The sequence below is a fragment of the Marmota flaviventris genome, chromosome 2 (assembly GCF_047511675.1).
Source record: "Marmota flaviventris isolate mMarFla1 chromosome 2, mMarFla1.hap1, whole genome shotgun sequence".
Lineage (NCBI taxonomy): Eukaryota > Metazoa > Chordata > Mammalia > Rodentia > Sciuridae > Marmota > Marmota flaviventris.
The window spans coordinates 202,882,453-202,896,895 of record NC_092499.1 but is presented as its reverse complement, the minus strand read 5'-3'; the positions used below and the strand labels follow the sequence as shown (position 1 = coordinate 202,896,895).

Sequence of the window (14,443 nt, the reverse complement as noted above, 5' to 3'; positions counted from 1 at the left end):
CGTCTGTCCCTCCACTCGTGCTTTTCTACCACCTTTCACTGCCACGGAGCCACGTGTTGGGGAGTGGCAATGAATTAGTGTTTTGTGTCTTCAAAAATAAGTCTTGGTGTGTTAAAAAGCTGCACGCGAGGCCCGAGTCTGTGGCAGAGCCTCAACTGGGCGGGTTTGTGGTGGGCAGTGTCCCCTGGCCCACTGTTCCCTGCACCCGCTTCCCAGTGCCCTTGGTGTCCAGAACCTTCTCTGCAGGTCCTGCAGCTGGCTGTGAGGTGCGCTTGCTCTCACTGCTCTGCACCATCACCAGGGCCACAGCCTCCTTGGCCACCTGGGCTGCTGTCCGTGACCTCAGACTGCCCAGTTTGCTCTCTGTGCCTGGGCCAGGTGCCTGGAGCCTGGGCCCCTGGGCCCCGTGAAGGCCCCACCCTCTCAGGGTGGTGGCCCACCCCTGGTTCCAGATAGCGATGTCCTCTGTTGGCCCCTGTGGTCCTGGTGGTGGGGTTGTCAGGTTACCTGCAAGCACCTCCTGCCCTGGCCCCCGGTCACCGGGCTTCCCTCAGGGTGCTGTCATGAGGGGCCACTCCTGCTGCCCTGGCCTTACTGGGAGGGTGCCGTGGCAGCAGAGGCCCCTTGTTGGTCCAACTGGGTTCTGAGTAGTCCCCCAGGGGTGTAAAGGAGCCTTTGGGTGAGTCCCCAAGTGCTCAGTAGCCCAGGGTGGGGGGCCTCCGTGGCAGCCACTGCCTGCCTGGCGAACTGACCCAGCCCCTGCCCGACAGATCACCCTGACCACCATTGGCTACGGGGACAAGTACCCCCAGACCTGGAACGGGAGGCTCCTGGCAGCGACCTTCACCCTCATCGGTGTCTCCTTCTTCGCCCTTCCTGCGGTAAACCTCCGCGTCTTCCTGTGGGGAGGGGCCAGGCTCCCCACGACCCTTGACAACAGGCCACCCTTGTGGGGACCTCACCCCGGGCTGCAGTGGAGGCTGCCCTGGCTAGGACCCCGTGACCCCGAGCTGGCAGCCTCCCTGTCGTGCACTCCGGGGTCCCAGGCTGTGACTTCTGACCAGCTCTTATGGTCACTGTGACTTCTGTCCAAACACCTGGATAGAGAGGTCCTTGGCACCCGCAGCACTGCAGCATGGTGACAGCTCCCCTGTCAGGGCTCCCTGGGCTCCAGGGCCACCCCAGGCAGAGGGGTGGGGGCTCTGCTGAGCCTTCACAGCACCAGGGTGGGCAGTGGCTGGTGGCATGGGCTGTCCTTTGGCTTTGGTGTGGGCCTGCTGTGCCTCCTGTCGGCCAGCGTGTCCCTTGACCCCAAATCAGAAGGCTCGCCCGGCCTGGTCTCCAGGTGGTTTGGGGTTGGGAGATGGAGGGTGGGACTCTGTGGGCAGGCGGGAGCAGCGGGGTTCCCCTGGGTGTCGGCCGTGGGTTGGGGGTGTAGGCCCACAGGCCTGTTCTGACCCTGGTGACTTGCAGGGCATTCTGGGGTCTGGCTTTGCCCTGAAAGTGCAAGAACAGCATCGGCAGAAGCACTTTGAGAAGAGGCGCAACCCGGCTGCGGGCCTGATCCAGGTGGGTCTCAGCCTCCCACCTTGGGGACTAGGGCCAGCCCCTGTCTGGCCCTCCTGGTGCAGAGGGGAGCCTTCTCGGGGTGAGCCTGAGGGTGGCTGTCCCCAGGACAGGACCACAGTCCCTGTCTCTGCAGGAACATGCGGGGCAACAAGGTTGCCTGGGCCAGTGTGAAACGGGTCAGTGCCTGAGGCTGCGCAGCCCAAGGCCCTTGTCCTGGGGGTGCTCTGCCAGGCCAGGCGGTCCCAGCACTGTTCTGCAGCTGTGGGCCCATGCTTGGTGGGTCGTCACTCAGGTGGCAGGTGGTGCCCCGGCGGTGTCTGTGCACCTCTGAGCCTGAGCTGTGCGCGGGGTGTCCTGAGTGCGGCCAGCCTGTCCCACCACGCAGGGGCAGGTGGGTGTGGCGGCCACCTGGATGTGTGGGCAGAAGGGCAGAGGTTCCTGCTGGACCCTCGGGGTGACGGGAGCTTATGGCCGGCCAGGCGTGGCCTGCCTCTGCTGTTTCCTTCTGAAGATGTGGCTCTCGGTCCAGCCCGCTTTTATGTGTGTGTGTGTGTGTGTGTGTGTGTGTGTGCGTGCGCGCCCAGCTTTTACCTCGAAGCTCCACATGGCCATTTTGTTTGTAATTGCAAAAGAAGAGCAGACCCCCGGAGTCAGCCGCTGCCTCAGGGGCTCAGAGGTCACTCAGGGCAGAGTCAGCAGCCCCCACCTGCTGCTCCTGGAGGTCACTTTAGCGGCCAGAGAAGCCCGTGCCAGCAGAGGGCAGCGCCACGCACTGTGCCCCCTGGGTGTGAGAGGTGAGAGCACACTCACCTCTCAGGCTTGGCTGTCAGGGCTCCCACGACGCCGGGCTGTTCCCAGGGTCTGATGAGTGGGCACAGGATGGAGGCCCTGGCAGAGCAGCAGGTCAGAGGGTTCTTCCTCTGGGGGAAGCTGACCAGTTGTGGGGACAGGAAGCACAGCCCTCTGAGAGGTGCGTGACCTGGTGGACTCCAGCTCCCAGGGAGGAGACGCCCTGGGGAGGCTCCAGAGGAGACCAGGCACTTTGTGCCCCAGGCTTAGGGGCTGCTCCTCCGGAAGCCAGCCCGCTGGGCCGCGGTCCCGCTGTCTTCGCCCACGGTGCTTGTTCACTGGGCAGTGTCACGTGCTAAGTGAAGGGCGCGCCATGTCTGTGGCTGGAGACAGTCCCGTGAGTTGGTCTTGGTGAGACTGGTCACGGACTCGGTGGCATCCCTGCCCCGAGCCCAGGGCCCTGTCTGGAGCTGGAGAGGCTGGTCGTGAGGCTCAGGTGGAATTGCAGTGGACGCCAGCCCCATCAGGCTGGAGGCAGGACAGCCAGACGCGCTGCTGCGGCTGGAAGCACTCTGCCCTGGTGGGGACGCACAGGTCAGCGGAGCAGTCCGTCCCCGACCCTCTGTCTGAGGGGCTGATCTCCAGCCAGAGCCCCATGTCCACCTGGGCAGGAAGAGTCCTGGCACATGCTACCAGGACAGCTGGTGTCCTGGGGCTGGGCCTTGCTTTTGCAGTGCTGGGCTTGAGCCTGGGCCTTGCATGTGCTGGCCACGTGCTCCGCCACTCAGCTGTGTCCCCGGCTTATTTTTCAAAAATCCATTTTAAAAGAATGGAACTTGTCACTTACGTCACACCATGTACAAAGATCAGTGGAACGGTCATCAGAAACCTGAACGCAGGAGCCAAGGCCACCGCAAGTCTGTGGGACAGTCACGCCCCCTGGCCTGTGCTTCCTGCGACACAGCGGCAAAGCAGGGAAGGGCCAGAGGCTCCTGGAAGCTGTGTGCTGGGTGAGGAGGGCGGGAGACCGCAGCACAGGGCCCAGCATCCACTGGACACAGCAGGTTCGAAGCCCAAAGGGTCACGAGCAGAGGATTTCCAAGAAGATAAGTGGACAGCCAGCAAGCCAGGTTGCTGGTGGCCAGGAAGGTGCAGGCTGTGCCCGTATGGGGCCACTCCCCGCCCACAGGGGAGGCTGAGTGTGGGTGGGAGGAGGTGGCCCTTGCCCTCTGCTGGCGGGATGCACAGAGCCACTCCAGGGCTGCCTGGAAGCTTGGCAGAAAGCTGTGGCTCACCCTGCAAGCTACTTCTAGCCACTGGCCAGGAGAACTGAGTCAGCAGGTGGCGTGCCCAAAGCGAGTGCACAGATGTGCACAGAAGCAGTTTACAGTAGCCCCGGGGGGCAGACAAACCTGTCAGTGGACGAGCGGGTGGTCAGGAAGTGGTGCTTCCACACAGTAGAATACTATTCAGCCATCAAAAAGGAACAGTACCCAGGGGCTGGGGCTGGGGCTGGGGCTCAGCGGTAGAGCACTCGCCTGGCACATGCGAGGCCCTGGGTTCGAACCTCAGCACCACATAAAAATAAATAAATAAATAAAATAAAGGTATTGTGTCCAAGTACAACTAAAAAATAAATATTAAAGAATAAAGAAAGAAAGAAAAGGAGCAGAGCCCAGGCCTCAACGGGGGCCACCTGAGGACGTTTCGCTCAGCAACCGAATCCACACGGGGCAGGCCAGAGTGTGGCTCTCACACTAGGCAATGTCCAGAACAGGAGTGGGAACAGCGGCTGTGGGTCCTGGGGAGGGGACAGGAGCAGGCATGTACGTGGCCCCCGGAAGGTGAAGCAGCTGCGGGGACCAGCAGGTCACAGTTGGTGCCACCCTAGGAGGAAGTGCAGGGAGCACACCCCTAGGCAGAGGTCAGCCTGGAGGACAGGCCCACAGCCTAGCGCTCAGCGCGCCTTCCTGGTCCCTGTGGTGGCCTGTTAAGGCTGGGGGCGGACGGAGGCGGGTGGGGCGGGCGGCCTGGCGGGAGCGGAGCCGCTGAGCTGGCCTTGCCCCCCCCCCCCCCCCCCCCCCCCCCGCAGTCGGCTTGGAGGTTCTACGCCACCAACCTGTCCCGCACGGACCTGCACTCCACCTGGCAGTACTACGAGCGCACCGTCACCGTGCCCATGTACAGGTACCCGCGCCAGCCCCGCCCCTCGAGCCAGGCGTGGTTTTGATTTCTGTCTGTTCTTAAGCCCCATTTTCTGTTGTTCATTATTTTGACGGATTTTTATTTCTCTTTTTCTTTAAAATGTATGCATTTTTCAAAAAAGAACCGTGTGTGGCTTATTTCAAAGCATTTGTTTGGTTCCTTGCTTCCGTGTCTCAGCTTTTGTTTTGCACCCGCCCCTTTGCTTTCTGTCCTCTGCTGTGTGTCCCCAGTACCACCAGCTGAGTGCTGACCACAGTGCTGGGTGCAGAGTCTTCCATGGCCGGTAGGCCCCAGCTGCAACCTCTGGGGGATGATGGTGACCCCAGCAAGGAGCAGGCGTCCTGTGTGGGGGAGGGGAGAGACCCCCAGACCACAGGAGGGCGCTTGGGCTAGGAGACCACACTCTCCAGGGGTCCCAGGTGCCCCCAACAGGACACCCAGGCCTGGGAAGGAGGCAGATGGGCCCCTTGGCCTGCTGGTCAGCTGTCAGGGTAGGATCTGTCTATGCTGGGCTCTTGCTTGGGTTGAGGTCTGGGTGAGAGGAGAGCGTCTGTGCAGCTGGGTGCTGCTGGCTAAGTCCCTCTGCCCTGAGGCCATCCTGCGGGATGGGGTCCTTCCAGCTTTCTCACCTGCTCCGGGGTGTTTTTGCCCACCCAGCCCATCCGGGTGGGTGCAGAGAGCCTGGTGGGGATCTGAGGCGGGGCTCACCGAGGGCCCTGCAGCCCTGGGTGGCCCGGCCCTGCCCTCACATCCACCCGCTGGTGCCTCTGGAGCCGAGCCCGGGAGCCTGCGCCCTGGACCGCACGCATGCAGCGACCGTGCGCCGTGCCCGGGCCGGGCAGCGGCGGGGCTGGGCCTGTGCTAATTCTCTCTGTTCTGTTGTCCCCCTCTTCCCCGACTATTTTTTTGTTTTCGTTTTCTTTTTCTTCCCCCGTTCTCTCCACGTTTCGGTTCCTCTCCCCTGTGTGTGTGGAAACTTGAAAGCTCACAAACTCAAACCTACGGGGCCTCCAGGTAGGAACTGCATGGCGGAGCTGTGTGTGTGACGCCTCCCTCCAGTCTGCCGGGGCAGACACCCTCAGGTCTTGCTCCCTGTGGCCCTCCCTGCCTGGAGCCCAGCCCACCCCTCACCCCTCGCCCTGCCCCCTTGGAGCTGCTTCCTGTTGCTGGCCCCTGTGTCCCTGGCCATCTTTCGTTCTTGTTCTGCTTTGTGCCTTGTCTCATAGCTGTGGTCCCCCGTCCCTGCCCCCACCTGCACCCCACGGCCCTGCTTGTGAACAGAGTTGTGGATGTGGGGCCACCGTGTGGCTTGGGGACTGTGTCAGGGCCAAGAGCGTATCCCAGACAGAACCCCAGGCAGGGGAGGCCATGCACACCAGGGCACCTGCTCTGGCAGCCTGCCTCTGGGCTCTCCCCGCCCCCCGGAGCCTCTCAGTTGCAGGGTGGAGTCCAAGGCCTGGGAGCCTCCCTACTGGATCAGTGTGCCCACACCTGATGACCCTTGCTGAGTCTTGTCCCCTGTGGGGTGCTGTGGAGTGACCACAGGAAGCTCCTCCTCACATACGGTGCCAGTACAAGGGCCCTCCCCTGACAAGTGTGTGGGCCTGGGCTGGATGAAACCACGTCCCTGTCCAGCCCCTCTCCAGAGGCCAGCAGGGGCCTGGTCAGTGGGCCCAGATCCCCTCTGTGGAAAGAGGCCTGCCCAGGCGTGGGGTTGGGTGAGGAGGTCAAGCTTAAAGAGTGGGGCTGCTGTGCTGGGCAGAGGTGGGTCAGGCCCCATGGGCATTACCCCCAGTGTCCTCTTCCTGGACCCCTGGGCTCCTTGTTCCCTGGAGTGACGATGTCATGTCTCCCTCGGCCCTTGTCTAGCCAGAACTGCACCCAGAAGTAAGATGCACCAGTGTCTGCAGAGCCCTGGCCTGGCTGGATGGGGTGTCCCCTAAGGCTGGCGGACCCTTGGCCAGCCCATGTTCTCTCCGGGGCACCCCCACCCCTCCCTAGCACGCAGTGCCCTCGTCCTCCAGGACTGCTCCCAGCCGCCCTGGGCTCTGCCCGGCTCTACCTGCCTACCCTGGTGCCCTGCCCCTGGTGTCCCAGGCAAGACACCTTCTCTGGCTCCAAGGATGGTGTCACCTTTCTTATCGGAGCCTGCATGTGTGGGGGCCCAGGGCGGAGTGGTCCCCGGCTCCCTGCTCCAGGCATCAGTGGGGTAGCCGGGGAGGGTGGGGAGGCCAGCTGGGTCCCTGTGGACAGACTCTGCACCCTGCTGCCTCACCTGGTTGCTGGCCCCAGCTTTGGGCTGAGCCACTGGACATTGGTAGCCTGGGGGGGGGTGGGGCAGGCAGGGGGAGAGCTCGCAGGACCACCCCTCTAGGGCCTGGCTCTGCTGGGGGTCGGGGGCAGCCGGGCCAGGAGCCGAGGGGTTGTGGGGATGGCAGTGTCTGTTGCAGGTTGAGCGGGGGAGGAGCTCTGCGTGGAGGAGCCGGGCAGATGTGAAATGAGGGGGTGACTGGTTGGGCCAGTGGGATCAATTGTCCTTTGGCTTTGGGGCCAGGGAGTCACTTAGTGAGAGAGGCAAGGATGTGGGCCCATCTGGAGGACACACTCGGGTGGGGCTGGGCAGAGCAGGTGGCAGTGGTGGGAGGGTCTGGGTGGGGCTTGGCAGAGCAACCAGGAGGTACTGGAAGGGTGTCCCCAGCAGACACTGAGGCCATGTGGGTGTCAGAATGGGTGAGGGCTGGGCAGGGAGGTTAGTCCTGCGCTGCCACCGAGGACCAGGAGGACAGAGGTGAGAAGGGGTGAGGGTTCAGGGCCAGGGTCTCGGAGCTTTGTCGGGACTCCGCGGAGCTGGGGGCTGAGGGGGCAGCGGAGGCTCTGCAGAGTGAGGGTGTCATGATCAGGGTGGAGCTGAGTCAGGCCAGGAGTGAGGGGTGTCGGAGGCCAAGAGCCAGGCAGCTGAGGTGGGAGCAGAGGGAGAGGGTCGCCCAGATGCGGGGAGGAGCCCCGCCTCCCAGGCCTGAGTGCATTTTCCCGGGTCAGTCTGCAGGACCTGTCCCTGGTTGTGCCAGGGCTCAGGAGTGGCTGGATGTAGCGCGGGTAGGTAGGGCTGGCGCGAGGCTGCTGGGCTGTGTGTGGCCAGATCTGGGGAGAAGGGAGCAGAACCGGGTCACTTGCCAAAGTTCCCAGGGCTTGTCCCCCGGCTGTCCAGGCCACTCATCTTCAGACCTAGAGATGAGCTTCTCTGATCAGGAAAGCCCTGCAGTGGCCTTGGCTCCTGCCTGCCCCAGCTTCCACAGGGAACGTGGCTCTGCGGCAGGACTTGAGGGCCTGAATGTGCTGGGGTGCAGACGTGCAGCCGGCTGCCCCTTGCGGGAGGGCGAGGAGGAGGACCCTCACCTGGGCCTGTTCTCTGGACCCCTCCACGCTGCAGTGCTGGACTCTCACAGACAGCCTGGCACCTTCCCCTCTGCTGTTCATGTTGGGCACTGCCCATCTCCAGGTCACGAGGCCCCAGGGACAGCCTACAGAGTGAAGGTAGTACTGGGGCCTAGAGAGGTGGAGACACAGAGCCCTTGGAGGTCTGGCCACACCCCACATCTCTGGCATTTGCACCTGTTCCGGGTGCCGGGTTGAGCCTTCCTGGAGGCCAGTGTGGACAGGAAACTCACTGCCATCTCCTCTCCTGCTCAGACTCATCCCACCTCTCAACCAGCTGGAGCTGCTGAGGAACCTCAAAAGCAAATCGGGACTCACCTTCAGGTCAGCTGCAGGTCTCCCAGGCAGGGGCTGGAGCTGTGGGGCAGGACGGGCAGCTTAGGCCTCCTGAGGGTCCCAGCTGCCCTGGCGAGTGGCAGGAAGCCTCCTGGGATGTGCTTGGCCATGGGTCTTATGATATTGGTGCTTTCTGCTTCTGCTGACCTACTCAGCTCCTGTCCCGGAGAGGACGGGTGGGCATGATGGGAGGGATACAGGGTGAAGTGTGGAGCGTGCATGACTGTTCATGGCTGTGCTCGGCACCCAGGTGGTGGCACCTTTAATCACAAGTTCTGCTGCTCACTTCTTGCACTGCTCTGGCACATCACTGATGTGCTGAGGGCCTGTGTGCAGGCAAGCGCCGTCTGTCCTCAGCAGGGCAGTGGGGTGGTGGTGTGTCTTGTGGCAGCCTCTGCTATGCAGAGGTGGGTTCATGCTTTGGTCCTGTAAATACGATCCTTAGCATCTGCATCACACCTGGGTTGGCCAAGGGGGCCCAGATTCCAGTGGCATGTCTTGATCACAAGGGGGATATTTGAGGACACAGAGAGGGGCAGACATGGGCAGAGGCTGAGGTGATGCTGCCATAAGACAACAATATCTAGAGCCACCGGAGCTGGAGAGGCAGCAGGGACCCCCCAGAGCCTTCTTTGGAGAGTACAGCTGCCAACCTCAGTGTCAGGCTTCTAACCTCGCAGGCATGAGAGGGTGGCTTCCAATATTCAGCCACCATTGTGCATTCTGTTATGGCAGCTCCAGCAAACCTGGGGGGCTCTGCTGTGCACCAGAGCAGGCAGGTGAGGGGCAGGGGGCTCTGAGGTGACAGGGAAGAGGTCCTAGGTGCAGTAGAGCAGGCCCTGCTCCCTGAAGGTGGTGGGTGGAAGCTGTGCTGAAGGTGGTTCTGGTGAGCAACGGAGGAGAAACTTTCTGTCATTGAGCAATTACTTGTATATTGTTACATACAAATGGATGTTGCCAGAATTCTGACTGCCTGCAGTGCTTCTGGTGCTGCTCAGAAGGAAGGGAGCAAAGGATGAGTTCCTGCAGACCAAGGAAAGCTGGTTCTCACTGCAGGGTGGCAGAGGCGTGGCTGGGTCTTCTTTTCTGTGGAAGCAGAATCAGTGATGAACTTGGGGACTTGGCCAAAGAGGGTTCCTAGCCAAATGTGGAAGTGCCGCCTGGCTGCTCTGTACTAACAACAGTGAGGCTGGAGAAGAGACGTCCAGGGGGTGCTGCTAAGAGAAGCCAGAACCTGAAGATTTGGGAGTTCCCAGCTGTCCAGGGAGCAAGCCTCGTAAATCAGGAGGCACTCTGGGAAGCTTGCCCAGAGCAAAGCCCGCAGGTGAGGCTGGACATCCTGCAAGGAGAGTGGGCGTGTGGCTCGTGGACCCACTGAACCACCTGAGCAGAAGCCAGGAAGGAGCCCTGTCTTACAGCCCTGAGAGGAGCCAGAGGCTTTGAGCCACAGGAGCACTGCCAGCACCCATGAAAGGAACAGAGGCTGCCGGCTGCTGGATCGTCCGGCAGGAGTGCGGCTGCTGCGGTTGCCCAGCTGCAAACCCCAGCTGCCCTTCAGAACAGGGACCTCCCAGAGCTGGGGGAGCCGATGGTCGTTCAGAGCTCGAAGCCCGGACATTACCAGTCACACTTTCACCTTGGGTGCAGGGACCTCCGTTACTTCTTCCTTCTGGAACCGAGATGTCTGCTCTTGCTGTCTCTCCACTGTAGCTTTGAAGCAGGAGCCTCATTCGGCCATCAGATGGCTCACAGGAGCCTTACCTTCGTGGCTTAAGTGGTTTTAGTTGAGACTTGGGACTCCCTATGCTAGTGGCATTTAGATGACATTTTAGATGGGGAGTTGGCACTGCACTGAGCAGAGACCTCAGGGTGGGTATGGGGCGAGTGCACTCAGGACCTAGGTGGATGGGGACTTCTGGGAGCACCCCCAGTAGGATCCTGGCCCAGAGCTTGTGAGTGTGACTCCTCTTGGAGGAGGGTCTTTGTGGAGGTCATCAGTTAAGGGTCTTGAGGTGAGGTTGTCCAGTGAGCCTCAGCTCAAGCATAGCTATCCTTCAGAAAGACGGGAGACACAGGGCACAGAAGAGAGCTCTGGGGGAGCCAGAGGCAGGGACGGAGAGATAAGCCAGGAGTCGAGGGACAAAGGGCCCAGATCTGGAAGAGGCAGCAAGGTTTCTCGCCTGCACACAGGGAAGGTGCCCTGCCCCTGGCACCTTGGCCTTGGGTCTGTGGCCTCCGGACCAAGAGAGGAAATGTCTGTTGTTTAAAGTCAGGTTTGAGGCAATTTGTTGCAGTATCCTCAGGAAGTGACGGATGACCTGAGCTCCTGGCTGGGGCGCTGGGGCCTGCCTGTGGAGCCCAGCACCCTCAGCCTGCTCCAGATACCTGAGCTTTAGCATGCCCCAGGATGGGCCTCCTGTGAGGCATGTTGTTCCTGGGGTACAAAGGCCCGCCAAGGTGCTCTGGGCTCCTCCTTGAGGACCCCTGGCCAGGCAGGAGCCTGGCCACACCCTCTTCCTTTGCAGCTGCTCGCGAGGCCCAGGTTGTGGCATCTGTACCAGCTGTGTAGGGTGCTTGGAAGTGCTCAGAGGAGCCCCAGTACTGCAGGAGACTGGCCTGAGTGCTCTGAGGGGTCACCCCCGAGCCTCTGAGCTCAGTGGAGGGACACCAGAGCCGCTGGTCTAACGTTCTATTTACAACTCACATGACCAGCAGAAACATCCACCCCAAATTGAACCACCATGAGCAAGAGGGCCTTGGGAGCAGGACCTGGGGTCAACTGGCCACATCACATCACCGCTAGAAAACCACATGAAAGAAAAATGGCATTAGGAGCTTTCTTCCGCAAACATTTTCTTTTTGAGATCTGTGAATGCCCAGTGGAAGTGCGCTCTGGGTGGGAAGGTGGCGGGCCCCTTGGGGTCCCTGCTCCCTCTGACCCTCCCCTGGTCCCCAGGCATTGCTCTCTCGCAGGGCAGGTACTCTCAGGAGGGCAGTATCTCTGTGCCTCCAACCTGTGGGAGGATGGGGCCTGGGGCATGGGGGAGGCCCTTGGGTGGGTGCAGGTCCCCACTCTGGGCCACAGGTGCTCTGTGGGGGCCAGTCCGAGTGAGCAACTGCTAACTCTCTTGTTCTCTGTTTGAAGGAAGGAGCCCCAGCCTGAGCCCTCTCCAAGGTCAGTGCCTTCCTGCCTCCAGCTGCCTGGCGTGTCTGCTGCGCGCACCGTCTGGCCTTGCTCCCTCTGTGTGCACCGCGTGTCCTGGGGCAAGGGCTGCTGGGCGGACCCTGTGTGTGCTTTTGTGTGCGACCACGTGACTGAGTGTCCTGGCCCACCCTGAGTCACCCCTTGTTCACAGCCCTCTCCCAGTATTTCAGATGTACTCTGCAGCACTGTGGGCCTGAAGGGCTTCTCTGGTGGGCCTCCAGCCTACCAGTCCTCCTGGGGACCCTGAGGCAGGGTTTTCTAATAGATTATTCCCTCCAAGCACTCGGCCCAGATTTGCAGCTGGTCTGAGCTGAGCCCCAGGTGAAAACTCACAGTGGGTGGCCCCCTCCTGCCACTCTAGACCAGGCATGGAGGAGAAGCCAGGCCAGAAGCTGGTGGAGGGCCTTCAAGTCCAGCCTTGCGGAGGACCTTTCTCTGTGGACAGTCTGGAGCCAGTGGGAGTCAGTTCCTCCTGTCCTGCAGAGGCTGGGCGGGCTGCTCGCTCCCCGTCTCACACCTCCTGGCTGGAGGCCCTGACCTCACTGGGTTTCCTTTGCTGAGGTCAAGGTAGCCAAGGGGTCATCCAGGTGCTTAGGGTGGCTCCCTCCCTTTGGGCTTCTGCTGGCCACTATGGGGCTATTTGGCCAGGAAGTTAGGGCTCATGGAGCCAGTGCTGCAGAGGTAGAGAAAGGCCAGAACTGGCTGCTGTTTCCTAGTACTTCACAGAACGCCACGGGAGCCACCATGCCTCCCTGTGACGTCCCCAGCTCCTCTGAGCCGGGGTGTATCCCCACCCAGTGCCCTGTCCACCCGTTCCTGAGCTCCTCTGAGCTGGAGTGTGTCCCCACCCAGTGCCTCATCCCCACCCAGTGGCCCTTCCACACCAGTGCCCTATCCCCACCCAGTGTCCCATCCACACTCAGTGTCCTGTCCACACATTTAGAATAAACCTGACACCCAGCCCCCGTGACTAGGATGGATACCTCCTGGCCCCCTCAGGCCCTCCTGGACCACAGGGTGATCCAGCTGGCCGGATGTCCAGGAGCTGCTCTGGTGGGGGAAAGGCAGGACTGGGCCAAACCCCTCCTCTCTGTCCCCTGGAAAAGGAGCTGACCCTTCACCCTCTAAGCCCCACAAGAGGGAAGAATCACTGGTGCCCTGAATTGGAAAGACGGGCAACACTGTTGCCTGATATCAGCTGACAACAACCCCTAGCAGCCCCCAAAGAGGCCGAGAAAGCTGCCCTTGGAGCCAGAGGGGAGGAGGGTCGGCCCCCGTCGGTGCTGGCTGGTATGTGGCTGGCGCTGTTGACAGAACAGGGACGAGAAGGGGGTGAAACAGGAAGGGGCACCCCGTTCACGTTGGGCTGCCGTCCAGAGGGCACGGTTCTCACTGTGGCTGTGGCTGGCCTCTCCCACACTGCCCTCCACTGGCCCTGGGGCTGGGCATTGGTGGAGGGGGGAGCCCTGCGCAGCCACGGAGGCTGAGGCTGACCCTTGCGGGGAGCGACTGGCCTGGGGCCTCCTGGGCACCCCACCTCCCGCTTGTTGCCGTGGCTTGGGCTCTCCCTGTCTCAGCCTGTCTCTCTTTCTCTCCCTCTCCCGCCCCATCTGGAAAATCTTGCTGTCCCCAAGTGCTTTTAATCACTGTCACTGCCCTTCTGGGCCCCTTTCTCGTCTGCTCTGTCTTTTGGGATGAGGTGCTGGCCCTGAAAGCAGGACTCCAGGTGAGGACCCACGGAGCCCCTGGCTCTCTGGTATGTTCCGTGGCTCCCTGCTCCCTGTCCCGCCACTCCTCTGTCTCCCCGCCTGTCGGTGGTCCCTGCCTGCCTGTGCCTCCCCACGCCCTTCCCCGAGGGCAGCGCCTGCTGAACAGCCCTCCTGGGACGCCCCTGGTAAGTGCTCAGTTGGGGCAGTCGACTTGGGGCTCCTCTGCTGGGAAGCGCTCCCAGGGTCTCAGCAGCTGCACCTGGCTCCCTGCGGGTGGAGGCGCCAGGAAGGCCCCTGGGCGCTGTGGGTATGAGGAACAGTTTCTGTCAGTGAAGACTATGCACCCTTCCCTGGGACGCCCTCCTGCTGGACAGGTAATGGTGGGTGGTGTCCATCCCCCTGCCTGGGGCAGCCACAGTTCCCTGTAGCAGCCAGCACACTGTAGGTGTTCAGGAAGCCTGTTACTTGGGTGACAAGCAGGGGCGCCTGTCCCACAAGATGCTCAGGGAGCTTGGCTCCCAACATCTCTGCTGCCCCAGGCTCAGCCATGCCGTGGGAGTCCGTGCCCCTCTGAGGGCCGCGCTCTGCTCCTGCCTGCCAGGACCTGGGCTGGCATCAGCCACGCTCTCCAGTCCTGGTCCAGGTAGCCCAGGGTGCTTAGCCTGGCGATGGTGGCACACCCCTGATCTCTCGGGGTCCTCGGCTCCTGAGGAGACCCACCAGACTATGCTGGAGTTGTTGGGGGTGGGGGTCGGGAGCCAGGGCAGGTGGGGGCCCTGGCCTGTGCTGCTCTGCCCCATTCTCTGTGGCCCTGTCCCCTTCCTCACTGCCTCCTGCCCCCATGCCTGTGGAGCCCTGTGCCCTAGCATTGCCCCTTGCCATGGGGGCCTCCCCTTCTTCCCAGGTGGAGGCATCTGTGTGTGGTGTATGTCTGTCCTGTCTGGTCCTGGCCGGTGTCTGTGGGCATCTCTGCCCCCAGGGTGCCCCAGAACTCCCGTGGTCTTGCTTGCTGCTCCTGCCTATGGACTGGAGGTCTGATGGGCAAAGCCCCACTTGACTGATGGGGGGCCAGTGCCATCCTCAGGCCCAGGGGGAGGGCACAGCATCATTCTGGCCTGAGTCGGGATCCTCAGCACCCCACCGAGCAGGGGTATCACTCAGGAGAGCTGAGGCCCTGAGGAGGGGACCCCCTCCT

The 14,443-nt window shown here is 62.1% G+C and overlaps 1 protein-coding gene across 1 annotated transcript in view; it reads left to right on the top strand.

Annotated features, from left to right (window-relative positions):
- Kcnq2 (potassium voltage-gated channel subfamily Q member 2) overlaps positions 1-14,443 on the top strand; it is a 52,100-nt gene that overhangs the window by 19,983 nt on the left and 17,674 nt on the right. Inside the window, exons 7-11 of the mRNA XM_071607445.1 lie at positions 771-881; positions 1,474-1,569; positions 4,451-4,545; positions 8,254-8,322; positions 11,480-11,509. Of these exons, the coding sequence (XP_071463546.1) occupies positions 771-881; positions 1,474-1,569; positions 4,451-4,545; positions 8,254-8,322; positions 11,480-11,509 (401 nt within the window). The remainder of the gene's footprint in view (positions 1-770; positions 882-1,473; positions 1,570-4,450; positions 4,546-8,253; positions 8,323-11,479; positions 11,510-14,443) is intronic.